This window comes from Phocoena phocoena, chromosome 4 (assembly GCF_963924675.1).
Source record: "Phocoena phocoena chromosome 4, mPhoPho1.1, whole genome shotgun sequence".
Lineage (NCBI taxonomy): Eukaryota > Metazoa > Chordata > Mammalia > Artiodactyla > Phocoenidae > Phocoena > Phocoena phocoena.
Window position 1 is genome coordinate 35,477,330 of NC_089222.1, and position 14,718 is coordinate 35,492,047.

At 38.7% G+C, this 14,718-nt stretch overlaps 1 protein-coding gene across 2 annotated transcripts in view; it reads right to left on the reverse strand.

Moving 5' to 3' along the window:
- The window catches only part of DHX36 (DEAH-box helicase 36), a 49,118-nt gene extending 39,316 nt beyond the window's left edge, over positions 1-9,802 (reverse strand). For both annotated transcript variants that reach the window (XM_065875725.1, XM_065875726.1), the window contains exon 1: positions 9,473-9,802. In XM_065875725.1, coding sequence (XP_065731797.1) covers positions 9,473-9,745 — 273 coding nt within the window. In that variant the 5' untranslated portion in view covers positions 9,746-9,802. The remainder of the gene's footprint in view (positions 1-9,472) is intronic.
- Positions 9,803-14,718: the final 4,916 nt, after the last annotated feature.

The following is a 14,718-nucleotide window of genomic DNA, read 5'->3' on the forward strand; positions in this document are numbered from 1 at the left end:
ACTTAACAACCAAGAGATCACTGAAGAAATCAAGGAGGAAATCAAAAAATACCTACAAACAAATGACAATGAAAACACAATGACCCAAAACCTACGGGATGCCACAAAAGCAGTTCTAAGAGGGAAGTTTACAGCAATACAATCCAAACTTAAGAAACAAGAAACATCTCTATTTATATAAACTACCTAACTTACACCTAAAGCAATTAGAGAAAAAAGAACAAAAAACCCCCAAAGTCAGCAGAAGGAAAGAAATCATAAAGATTAGATCAGAAATAAATGAAAAAGAAATGAAGGAAACAATAGCAAAGATCAATAAAACTAAAAGCTGGTTCTTTGAGAAGATAAACACAACTGATAAACCATTAACCAGACTCATCAAGAAAAAAAGGGAGAAGACTCAAATCAATAGAAATAGAAATGAAAAAGGAAAAGTAACAACTGACACTGCAGAAATACAAAGGATCATGAGAGATTACTACAAGCAACTCTATGCCAATAAAATGGACAATGTGGAAGAAATGGACAAATTCTTAGAAAAGACACAACCTTCCAAGACTGAACCACAAAGAAATAGAAAATATAAAAAGACCAATCCCAAGCACTGAAATTGAGACTGTGATTAAAAATCTTCCAACAAACAAAAGCCCAGGACCAGATGGCTTCACAAGCGAATTCTATCAAACATTTAGGGAAGAGCTAACACCTAACCTTCTCAAACTCTTCCAAACTACAGCAGAGGGAGGAACACTCCCAAACTCATCCTACAAAGCCACCATCACCCTGATACCAAAACCAGACAAAGATGTCACAAAGAAAGAAAACTACAGGCCAATATCACCAATGAACATTGATGCAAAAATCCTCAACAAAATACTAGCAAACAGAATCCAACAGCACATTAAAAGGATCATACACCATGATCAAGTGGGGTTTATCCCAGGAAAGCAAGGATTCTTCAATATACGCAAATCCATCAATGTGATACACCACATTAACAAATTGAAGAATAAAAACCATATGATCATCTCAATAGATGCAGAAAAAGCTTTCAACAAAATTCAACACCCATTTATGATAAAAAGCCTCCAGAAAGTAGGCACAGAGGGAACTTACCTCAACATAATAAAGGTCATGCATGACAAACCCATAGCCAACATCGTCCTCAATGGTGAAAAACTGAAATCATTTCCACTAAGAACAGGAACAAGACAAAGTTGCCCACTCTCACCACTATTGTTCAACATAGTTTTGGAAGTTTTACCCACAGCAATCAGAGAAGAAAAAGAAGTAAAAGGAATCCAAATCGGAAAAGTAAAGCTGTCACTCTTTGCAGATGACATGATACTATACATAGAGAACTCAAAGATGCTACCAGAAAACTACTAGAGCTAATCAATGAATTTGGTAAAGTAGCAGGATACAAAATTAATGCACAGAAATCTCTTGTGTTCTATGCACTAATGATGAAAAATCTGAAAGTGAAATTAAGGGAACACTCCCATTTACCATTGCAACAAAAAGAATAAAATACCTAGGAATAAACCTACCTAAGGAGACAAAAGACCTATATGAAGAAAACTATAAGACACTGACAAAAGAAATTAAATACAAACGGATAAGAGAGATACACCGTGTTCTCTGACTGGAAGAATAAACATTGTGAAAATGACTATACTACCCAAAGCAATCTACAGATTCAATGCAATCCCTATCAAACTAACAATGGCATTTTTCACAGAACTAGAATAAATATTTCACAATTTGTATGGAAACACAAAAGACCCCAAATAGCCACAGCAATCTTGAGAAAGAAAAACGGAGCTGGAGGAATCAGGCTCCCTGACTTCAGATTATACTACAAAGCTACAGTAATCAAGATAGTATGGTACTGGCACAAAAACAGAAATATAGATCAATGGAACAGGACAGAAAGCCCAGAGATAAACCCACACACATATGGTCACCTTACTTTTGATAAAGAAGGCAAGCATATACAATGAAGATATACAGCCTCTTCAATAAGTGGTGCTGGGAAAACTGGACAGCTACATGTAAAAGAATGAAATTAGAAAACTCCCTAACACCATACACAAAAATAAACTCAAAATGGATTAAAGACCTAAATGCAAGGCCAGACACTATCAAACTCTTAGAGGAAAACATAGGCAGAATACTCTGACATAAATCACAGCAAGATCCTTTTTGACCCACCTCCTAGAAAACTGGAAATAAAAACAAAAATAAAGAAATGGGACCTAATGAAACTTAAAAGCTTTTGCACAGCAAAGGAAACCATAAGCAAGACATAAAGACAACCCTCAGAATGGGAGAAAATATTTGCAAATGAAGCAACTGCCAAAGGATTAATCTCCAAAATTTACAAGCAGCTCATGCAGCTCAATATCAAAAAAACAAACAACCCAATCCAAAAATGGGCAGAACACCTAAATAGACATTTCTCCAATGAAGACACACAGATCGCCAACAAACATATGGAAGAATGCTCAACATCATTAATCATTAGAGAAATGCAAATCAAAACTACAATGAGATATCACCTCACACCAGTCAGAATGGCCATCAGCAAAAAATCTACAAACAATAAATGCTGGAAAGGGTGTGGAGAACAGAGAACGCTCTTGCACTGTTGGTGGGAATGTACACTGATACAGCCACTATGGAGAACAGTATGGAGGTTCCTTAAAAAACTAAAACTAGAACTACCATACGACCCAGCAATCCCACTACTGGGCATATACCCTGAGAAAACCATAATTCAAAAAGTCATGTACCACAATGTTCATTGCAGCTCTATTTACAATAGCCAGGACATGGAAGCAATCTAAACGTCCACAGACAGATGAATGGATAAAGAAGATGTGGCACCTATATACGATAGAATATTACTCAGACATAAAAAGAAATGAAATTGAGTCATTTGTAGTGAGGTGGATGGACCTAGAGTCTGTCATACAGAGTGAAGTAAGTCAGAAAGAGAAAAACAAATACCGTATGCTAACACATATATATGGAATCTAAAGGAAAAAAATGGTTCTGAAGAACCTAGGGACAGGACAGGAATAAAGACACAGATGTACACAACGGACTTGAGGACATGGGGAGGGGGAAGGGTAAGCTGGGATGAAGTGAGAGAGTGGCATGGACTTATATATAGTACCAAATGTAAAATAGCTAGCTAGTGGGAAGCAGCCGCACAGCACAGAGAGATCAGCTGGGTGCTTTGTGACCACCTAGAGGGGTGGGACAGGGAGGGTCGGAGGGAGACGCCAGAGGGAGGAGATATGGGGATATATATATAAATGTATAGCCAATTCACTATGTTATAAATCAGAAACTAACACAGCATTGTAAAGCAATTATACTCCAATAAAGATGTTTAAAAAAAAAGAAAAGAAAGAGAAAACCAAATATCGTATATTAACACATATATGTGGAACCTAGAAAAACGGTACAGATGAACCAGTTTCCAGGGCAGAAACAGAGACACAGATGTGGAGAACAAACGCACAGACACCAAGGGGGGAAAGTGGCAGGGGTGGTGGTGGTGATTGGGTGAATTGGGAGATTGGGATTGATATATATACACTAATATGTATAAAACAGGTAACTAATAAGAATCTGCTGTATAAAAAATAAATTTGAAAAATTCAAAAAATAAAGTCCAAATTTTTTGGCTTTTTAATAATTGTACTACATAGAAATCTTTTTAAAATGGTTAATAAATTAGACTAATGTATCTTTTCTCCATAGTATAGAATATGCCCTCTCTACTAGGACTGGAAGTTTGCACCTGGTTTCTCCTGGACTCTACTGTTTGCACCTTTACCTTTGCCAATTTTAATCTGTAATAATTTGCTGTTAAGAACAGCTACCGTGAGTACACCAGCTTTTCAGAGATTTGTGACTCCTTCCAGTAAATTTCAGACCTGAGGGTGGTCTTGGGGACCCCCAACACAGAGGATCATTATTAAAACACTTTTGCCCTATGCTTTAAATTCTGTAGGTCTTCAGTACGTATTAACATTTACTGCTCTGTGTACTTACATAAGATAGTTACTGATTACTGTGTTTTTTCTTGACCCTTAGAAATGTAAGAATCCTCAGCAATACTTTGATTAAAGCCTCCTCCGAAAAGGAAGCCCCAGGACATAAAGTCATCCTTAAGCACAGGTTCCTTAATTTTTACACCCCTTCCAAACACCTCAAGGGTTCATAGCCATAGTTTCTTTCATTCACCTTCAAAATGGCAAAGATTAAGTAATTTAAGACTGATTGCTTTCCCAATGAAACTCATTCACACTAACGCATTTCTTCAACCAAAGAGAACTTCACATTTTGAAGCTTTTACCTCTACTAGCAGAACAAAGTTCTCCTCCTCACCTTGTTAAATGAATTTTAGTAGATATCCAGAAAAAGGTGGGATGACTGAAAACTGAAATAGCCCCTGAAAATTTTATACTTTTTAATAAAACATAATATACACTTAAAAAAAAATTATTTTCAATGTGGTTCTCTGCACAATGAGCCCCCAAAGGCTGTGGGCAGTGAATTTAGGAATGCTGAAATTCCAAACGTGGATCTAGCCTGATTCTCTGTAGGTTACCTCCCTCCTAACCTTTTTCCAGTTCCATCATCCTTCACTTTACCTCACCCCCTGCCTGAAGAATCTCAGACACACATTTTATGGTTCACGACTTTTATTTTATCAAGGCATTTGATTTTTTTATTATTTTCCCCCCTTTTGGACATCTTCAAATATTCTTTCTGCTTCTAACTGGAAATTCCTAGCAAAGGAGACCCTCAATTATATCCAGCGAATTGTCTTTCTCATCAGCTTCTAATTATCTGTAACTGCTTCAAACTTTCTCCATTCTCTGTAACACACCGATACCACTTTCCTGTTCACCCTTGACATTTTACACGCGATATTTCATAAAGAAAACAAAACCCAAAGGAAAAGTCCTCAATCGCTTGCCACCAAACCCAAACCCACCTGTATCAGAACCCATCCTTTGCTATCTTCTTTTCTGTTAAAATGGAAGAGGAATACATTTTCCTAAAGTTAACCTCTCCACTTAAGCCCTGCAGCCTTCCTTCTACCTCCTCAGGGCTATCTCCGATTAAGATTTATCTTCCTTTCCTAGATCTCTTTCTCTCTAGTAGTCTTTAGGCTGTACATCAATATTCTGGTTTGCTTCTTCACAGATATAAGGCACAAGTGCATTTCCCATGGCCATATGAATGGGAATTTCTAGGAATCAGGGGCGATTTACTGTATCCCTCCCTGCTGCCACCAAAACCAGTTATGCTCCAGATGGGTGGGAGGCTATATGGACCTCATTCTCATGAGAACTCTAGCGAACTCCAACGGTCAAGTAATGTGAGTAGAAAACAAATCTTTGTTGTTATAAGCCATTAAGACCTGTGGGCTGTCTACTACTACTGCATGATAATTTAGTCTTCTCTGATATATTTACTTTTCCTCTCCACTGGCTCCTTACCATCAGTATGTGAACTTGAACACAGTCAAATCTCTTCACTTTTAAAACAATAAAAACAAAAATCCTGTCCTGAATTCTACCACCCCTACTTCTCCTCTTCCTTCTCACAGGAGAACTGCCTGGAGGTACCCCCATTTCTTCCTCTCTCCTTCTCTCGCCACTCCAGTGCAATCTGGTTTTTACTTCCACCACTCCACAAAAAGGGCTCTCATCAAGGTTACCAATTACCCTGTTGCTAAATCCAAGACACTCTGAACTCTTACCTCACTTGGTATCAGTGCAGTGTTTGCCACTATTGATTACTTTCCCTTTTTCATAAACTCTTTTCTCCCTAAACGATACTCCTGGATTCCAAAACAACATCCATCTCCTTATTTTTCTCTTCTCTGGTTGTTCCTTCCTAGATTCTTTCAAGCTTCTCACCCTCAGTCCATACTTTAAATTTTCTTGTTCTACATTGTACAGCCCGAGTGCTCTGCAGACCAGCAGTACTGACATCATCCGGGAGCCTGTGAGAAAAGTTGAATCTCTGGACCCACCCCAGTTCTACATTGCTACAAGATGCCAGGTGATTCAGGTTTGAGAAGCAATGGTCTACAGAGTTCAGGCCTGCACCCACTCCTCTTCTCATTCACTTCTATATTACAACTACTATCCATAGGCCCACAAACTGTCAAATGTTCACCTGCAGTCTAGATTTCTCTAGGTATCAGGTCCACACAGCCTTTAACTTCCTTGAAATCACCACTTGTACGCCCTATAATATCACACTCAGTGTGCTTAAGCTGAGTCCATTGTCTTCCTCCATCAAGCCAATTCTTTTTTTTTTTTTTTTGCGATATGCGGGCCTCTCACTGTTGTGGCCTCTCCCATTGCGGAGCACAGGCTCTGGACGCGCAGGCTCAGCAGCCATGGCTCACGGGCCCAGCCACTCCACGCCACGTGGGATCTTCCGAGACCGAGGCACGAACCCGTGTCCCCTGCATCAGCAGGCGGACTCTCAACCACTGCGCCACCAGGGAAGCCCCATCAAGCCAATTCTTTATATAGTCATTAGTGTCATCCATTCACACCTGCCTTCCCCTTCCCTCCAGATAGAATCATTTTGAATCTACCTCCTAAATCACTTTAAGCTGTCCGCTTCCCTCCATCTCCACTAGCAATGTCCTAATTCAAGCTGTCATTTCTCACCTTAATTACTGCAAGAGCTACTTAACTGGTCTCCCAGTCCCAGGATTGCCTCTTTTTCAATCCATTCTTTATGCTGCTACCTAGGGTGAATTTAAACACAAATCCAATCATTTCATGTTTTGCTTGAAACGCTTTAATGACTTGCCAGAGTTCTTAAGGGAAAGAATTTCAAAGCCCTGCTTATTTTCTAGTCCAGGAGCTTTCATACTGCGATCTGTAAAATTAAAGGATCATGACCAATATTAATTTTAAAAAAGGCAGAAAGGTACAAACAACAAGAACAAAAGCCCCAGGGCAATGTACAGGTAATTAAACATTATTTCATGAACTTTTTGTTCACTTACATACGTGTGTGCACCGGGTTGCAAATTAAAATATATCCCTTTTTGTGGGAAACGGTCAAAAGTGTAAAAGCCACTGCTCTACCCCCTTCTCAGTTCCTTGAACGTGGTCTTCCTGACCTCTAAGTTGTGGCACATGCTGCTGCCTCGTCCTAAAAATCCCTTTCCAAGCCCCCAACATCACAAACACAGACATACTTTGCTATCTTTCAAGTTTCAGCTTAAGGGTTACCTCTTCTGGGAAATCTTCTAGGCTCTTCCTAATTTGAGTTAGGGGATAAGCCCACATCCTCCTTATTATAATTCTTTAACATTGTATTCTAACCGCCCTATAGTGCCTAACACACCACTATTTCTGTAGGGTAGGTACTATATCTAGCTTATTAACACAGTGCCTATGATACTGTTTCAAATATATTAGATCCTAAAACATATCTGTTGAAAGAATAAGCGTGCATCCTTAGAATGCAGTCACTTTGTAAACACAGGTATTACTTAAAAAGTAAAAGCTATGGAAATTCTGACTGGGAAGCGATCACAAAGGGCTTGAACGTGATCAAAGAAAGAGGCAGGATGAGCCAATTACTGAAATATGATCATATTTAGTAGAGAAAATGGAGACATACATTTTAGAGAATGATATGAGAACTACAATAAAAAAGCAAAAATAAAAGTATGATTACAAAAGCTTTAATTACATCTTGGGAACATAGGCTCAGAAAGGTAAGTACATAGAGGGAAACCTGATATGTAGAAACTAAATTGCCAAGATTCCTGGAAAACATGTTAGGATGCACTGAAACATATGAGACTGAGACGGAACTGACTTGGCTTTCAAATTGTGAGCTAGAGAATGAGATGATCTAAGGCTCTACAAAAGACAGACTTAATAACGAGGAGTAGAAATAGGAGACCAGTTAAGAGCCATGGACAGACAACAAAATGGTGATCTATGGTAATTACTGTGGAAATAAGTAGTTAGATTTGAGATATATTAAAAAGGAAGAGAAAACAGACTTGCTGAAATGAAAGAGAAGAATCAAAAATAAATCTCATTTTGGCCTTGGCAAGTGAATAAATGGTAGTGACTTTTACTAAAATGGAGGTTTGAGGAGGTGGTGGAAATCAAGAGTTTAATTCATAATGACCCACTGCACAACCGGCTTCAGATGGAAATAATAATGAAGAATTTTTCCTGATTTACTTAACGTTTCGTCTGTTTAGTTCTTACTTTTTCCAGCTAAACTGTAAGCTCCCTGAATATCATAATTCTTCAGACCCCCATAGCAACATGCAAAAAACCGTGTGTGAAAAAACGGGTAAATAAAATTTGATAAAGAGTTCTTAGGAAGTTACTCTGTACTAATCACTCAATTATTCTTCCAATTTCAAGATGACTTAGATGTGCTTCCCTTTAAAAAAAAAAGTTTGCTCAATGAACAAGTTAATTTTTAGTTATTTAAGAAATATATATATATTTAAAGAAGAATATAAGTTGTGAAGATAAATAGATAACGCCCCCCCAATTCAACAAAAATGACATGGATTAAAAAAAAGTAAAGAAATGGAATGATTTAAAAACAGAAGCCCAAATGGTGATTCAATTACACTCTGTATCTAATATGAAAGATGCTTTTAAAGTCAGTAAAAAAGCTTTTATAAAGCTTATATTAAGAAAACTTCGGTTTAATCACATATATAATCATTAGAACAGGCCACTCAGGGAACTTTAATGTTTCCTTTACTACAAGTCTTCAGGATACAAATCAAATGGACAATTACCAACCTGAAGACAAGGGACTAAGCCAAATCATCTCTTGAAATTTCTTCCGCTTCTAGGATCCTAGGTTTCCTTCTCAAAGAGGAGCTGCTCATCAGCAGAAACCTCCACAGCCCAACGCCCAACGTAAAAACAAAAAACCTGTGTGCCTATTTTAATACTAAGTGGAAGTTGGAGTACTCTTCTGAAGGACCTACAAAAATAGTGCTTGATAGCTTTTGTTCCGCGCAAACCAGTGTCTAATGTATAAAACCGTAATTTTACAGCTCATCAGGCAAAGAATTTAAAGTGACATTAATTATATTAAGGGAAAGGGTAGCCAGATATACTATGACAGTGACACCCCCCAAAAGTTAATTTCGGACGGACCCTGAATTTAACATTTGTTTTGTCCCCAGTTCTCACGTCTTTTAAGCAAAGTATACACTCGCATAAATCCCAACTGCTTCAGGTCAGATGCGCATGGCTAACGTTCACCGCTATTAATATCCACTACTGGAAGCTTCAACACTTGCACTTCACAAAGCACATGCACCAGTTAAAAAACCGAAAAGGAAAGAAAAAGTTAGGGGTCGAAGGATGGAAAAGAAAACCTGTCCGGTTTCATCCCCCTCCACTACCGAGTCTCAGATTACCTCCTGCCTCTCCGCTTCCTTGTTCTTCTGGCCTTGTTTCTTCGCGTACCACAAGCCGATTTCGCGGCCTTTCAGGTGCCCGGGATGTCGGCCTCGGCCGCCTCGACCACCCCCTCCTCCTCCGCCGCCGCCGCCGCCGCCGCCACCTCCGGAGCCTCGATTCCCTCCGTGGCCCCCTCCATAGCTTCCTCCGTAACCCCCGCCGGAGCTGCGGGACCCGCCATCGCGGCCCCCGCCATCGCGGCCCCAGTTCTGATGGTAGTCATAGCTCATTGTCCCAGCAGGCCAAAACTCGTGAGAACCTGCAACCGCTGGAAATGGCGACCGGGCCCGGAAGCGGGTGCGCGTCCACTCCGTTTTGCTTCCGGCGCCCCGTTCAAGAGGGAGGGACGTTGAGCGTCACAAGCACACGTTTCCTGTGACGTCACGGGCCGTAGGCCCTGGAGCTCCCTGGGTTGGATCAGGTGAAATCTTTTGTGTGCCCTCAATTGTTTACGTTTGTACCTTTGGAGGCAGAGCCAGCAGGAGGCGCACAGGTTTTCTTTCCCGACGCTCAGCATGTGAGGAAACGGGTTTTGGGTTTTACTTTCTCTCGGTAAAATCCGGAGCTTGCTTCCCAGTAGGCCCTGTAAACGTCGATTGGCAAAGTAAAAGAACCTGTGGATCGAATGCTTTGTCTCCTAAAGTCCTTAAAAAAATGAAATGAATTCTTTTTTCTTTTTTTTAAACTAGTGGTTATGTCATGAAAACAGCCTAGCATCTGTTTCAAATCTATAAGTATAAAAATGTCCCTGCCTCTTTTAAAGGGTTATCGTCGTTTACCACTTTTATCCAGAGGCATAAGATGAGCCTGTCTACCCAAATTCAGTGCAGAGCACTTAGGCAATTTAAATAAAACAGCAGCTGAAGATTCCTATGTTCATGTGAAACCGTCTATTGTTGATTAGCACAGGCTATTCTTGTATAATCAAGTGTCTGCTCCACATAGGCTGGCAAGTTTACCAGGGAATATCTAGTTCATTTACACATGTGACTGATTTAAAGGTGCTGGGAATACTCACTGAACAAGAGAAGATTGGCATCAGCTTTTATTTGCTTACAGTCTTGAGGAGAAGATAAAGGCTAAAGAAATGTGTGTTGTGAGTTAAGGAAGGAAAATGCCATTATGAAGGGTTCCAGAATGCATCTCTGTGGCAGAAAAATTATTTTGAGCAGAGGCATTTGAGTTCCTGAAATCTCTTATCTGCCTAAAAACAGAGCCTCTTAAAAGAACTCAGAAGAACTCTTGCCATAAATCCCTTCCTTGGGAGAGGAACCAGGGAAGACTGACTTAGGCATTGGAGACTGCAAATCAGCACCACACCTAAAAAGACTTTATAACAAAACCAACATATTTTCCATCTACTCTCATAAGAGCTCATTTATCTTTCCCAAAAGTCACTTGTTTTCCCATAAATACCATTCTTCTCCTTCCCTTCCATAAAAGATGGTATATAAGCCCCAAGTTCTAACCACTGCCTCGAGTCACATTTTTCTGTGAACTCCCATAGATATGTGATTATATCTGTTTTATCTCTTGCTAATCTGTTTTTGTCAGTTTAGTCTGCAAGTCTCCAAGAACTAAACATGGGAGGGTAGAGGAAAAAGTACCCCTTCGCAAAAGCCATGAGATGTTACAGCAAAAAGAATTTAATTGTGGAGTCAGGTTCTTTCTAAGGAATGAGAGGGTAAGCAGTGACTGAGATAAGTAGACTTTAGCTAAACTGATGGGGAGGGAAGAGATTATTACAGGTGGAGAGAATGATGTGCTTGAAGAGAGATGATAAAATGTTGGGGAGTGCGAAAATTCCACACTGAAACTTGAAAGACTGGTGGTGAAGGCCAAAGGGATAGAAAAGAGCCTGACCATAAAAGATCTTACATGCCACAGAAAGAACATTAATACATTTTAAGTAGGGGAGTGATTACTTTGACTGCTTTGAGTAGAAAGGAATGGAGGAGGCAAGAGTGGACGTAGAGAGACTAGTTAACAGGCTGTGGTGTAGGGGAGACAAAATGAGATGACAGAGCAAGATAGAATATAGGAAGGACTGGAATTGAGTTGCTAGGGAAAATAATTGTCAAGATTTAATGATTCATTGGATGTAGATTCATTGGATTCAATTAGAGGAAAGGGTCAGATGGCTCCCAAGTTTAAGATTTGAAAGATGACCTAATAGAAAGGTACCATATCCTGAGATATGAGGAACATAGGACGAGGAAGATTTTGGCGGGGTTGGGGGAGGGTTGAGTTAATGGGTATAATTAACACTTGTAGAGTTTGAGGTGCCTGTAAAACATACAAATTGAGATGTCTAGAAAGCAGTTGGTTATATGAGTTAAAGACACAGAGCGAGCAGACTGATTATACATTTTGGGAGTTCTGGCAAATATTAATATTATAGGAATGAATAGTTCCAATAAATGTACCCATTGGGCACGCCTGATATGACAAGTATGTGAACTGTTCAGTAAGAAAGACTGGGTAGTCATACTGGAGATGGTAGGGACAAAATGAGAAGGAAATAGCGTGGATTGTTTGAATGTTTTAAAAGAAAAGACACCAGAGCTTGCTCTGTCTTCCCTCTGAAGAAAGGCCATGTGAGGACAGAGGCTGTCTACAAGCCAAGAAGAGAGCTCTTACCTGGAGCCAAATCAGTCAACACCTTGATCTTGGACTTGTGTCTCTGATGAAATGTTACTTTAATCAGTGAAGCCTTTCCTCACTAGTATATTTGAAAAAGCACTCCTTCTGTCATTATCCCTTTAGTCTAATTTTTCTTCTTTTCATTTTTATTATCTCTGGTGCCTATTTCCTGTCAAAATACTTAGCATTACCTGAGATGTATACATACACATATACATATACATATATATGTATATACATTACATATGTGTAGTGAAGAACTTAATCCTATCCAAAGAGAGGGCTGGCCTTTGCCCTTCTGAGGAGGTAATCTCTAAACCCTTGGAATGTTATGCCTGATAGGAGTGACTTTGTTTGTTTGGAGGCCTTGGACCAGCCAGGCAGTAACAATATGATTTAGGGTGGAGGCTTTGAGTTATTTGTTCCATATAAGCTTGACCTTCTGAGGAGCTGGATACTGAGATCACTCTTATGAGCAGTCAACCATGCTTACCTTACTCCTACCATGATGAAGCCCCATTAAAGATGGGACACCAAGATTTGTTCCTTGTTGGCAGTACTCCATGCGTTTTGTCACACATTGATGCTAGGGAAGTACTGCTGTTCCTGACTCCACGGAGAGAGGAAAACAGAAGCTCCACACTTAGGCCTTTTTTCTGGATTCTGCTGTATGTGCTTCTTCTCTTGGCTGATTTTGATCCATATCCTTTCCTTGTAATATACCATAACTGTGAGTATACAACTTTCAAGGAGTTCTGTGAGTTCTTCTAGTGAATTATTAACATTGATAGTGGCTTAGGGAACACCCTGAACTTGCACGTGGTGTCAGGAGTGAGGGGAGTCTTGTGTGGACTGTGTGCTAACAGTCCGTTCACAGTATATATGTTTGTTTTGGTTTTGTTTACAGTTATAATCCTGTGTACCTAGAGCTAGTTTTAGCATGAAATAGGCATTCATTAAATATTATGATGAGTACATGAATGAGAGTAGCTGAATAGTATAAGAAATTAAGGGAAAATCTATTTATGAAATCCAATACTACAGAACTATGTTGAGAAAAAGCTTCCAAGTAATGCATAACCAAGCCTTTTAAACTTATATTCCAGGTAATACTGTGATATTCGCTGTCTTCAAAATGGTTGCCTCTGTCAGTCATAATTCTTGGAAGTCTCTGGGATTATGTAATACATGTTTATATTTTGGGAAATCTTAGGGATTATGTGTTTTCAGTTTATAAAAGTCACCACCAGATGGTGATATTTTTATTAGGTAAATAGTTTTTGTTTTCAGATACATCAATTTGTAGAGAAAAGAGATAAACTATATGAAATAGAGCATTTATTAATAATAAGAACATATAACAATGCAAAGGTAAGATATTTAAATATAGCACAAAATATCTATAAGGGTATGTCCTATACCAGAATGCATTTTTACAATTGTAATCACATTAAAGAGAAAGTAGACTTTATACCGGTGTAGCTGAACCATCCCCTCTCTTAACAGGGATTGGTAGAAGCTGTTCATGCTTAGGCATAGCCCCCTGTAGAGTTTTCTTGTAGATTCACTACTGTTGCCTTGAAGTTTGAACTGTTACAGGTTAGTAATGTGATGCCAAAGTCTGTGGCTTTGCGGTAAATAATCCTGGTATTGTATGAATACGTCTGAACTTTTAAGTGTATCCATTATACAGTTAATTCAACAACCAAGGACAGTTAAATGGGGATACAATATCCTAGATTTTTTGTTTGTTTGTTTTTCAATTCCCCCAGAATAGGCCCAAGTCCAGTGAAAATAAAATGGAACACAGGAGAGAAAATGGGTATTACTGTCTTCCAATCCAATTCTTGTATTCTTTAAATCTTGTTTTTCATCATCTCCTCTCCACTCAAAGTGCTGTGCAGTTATAAAGGATTTGTCTTTATTATTTTGTTCAGTTTTATTATGATTCTGTTTCTAATTTCCTTGCTGCCAGAAATTATACTTTAAGCAGCAAAATCACTTTTCTCTTTTATAAAATTATACATCTAAATTTAATATATCAAAACCTGTCTTTTACAAAGCATTATTAGAATATTCAATTCAACTTTGGCTTTTATAACAGACATTTAATGCTGTTGATTTATAACATCAGATTGATCTGGCCATTTGTCGTTATGTTAAATTAACCCTCAAGTTTGGAGATAAAAAGTATTATCTTAAGTTAAATGTATTTGTAATGAGAATACATCTGAATTTGAATTTATATGTTATGCATTATTTGAGGCTTTCTTTACAAACATGACTAGTGGCATTACATTTGCTTCCCAAGTTTAGATAATGATATATTGAGAAGTTTGGTGAAAGATAGGGAAAGTCCACTGAGGTAATTATTTTGAAAATAACTTCTTGGTAGCAAAATAATCATCTGAAGATAAAACAGTCTGAAAGCCCATGTCAAGTAATTTAGAATTCTGATTCAATATAATGAAATAGAAACCAGAATAAATCGTTTAAAAAATAATTCACTTAGTCTGTAAATAATAACTAAGATATGTGAGTTGAGAGTGTACAAAGTTTA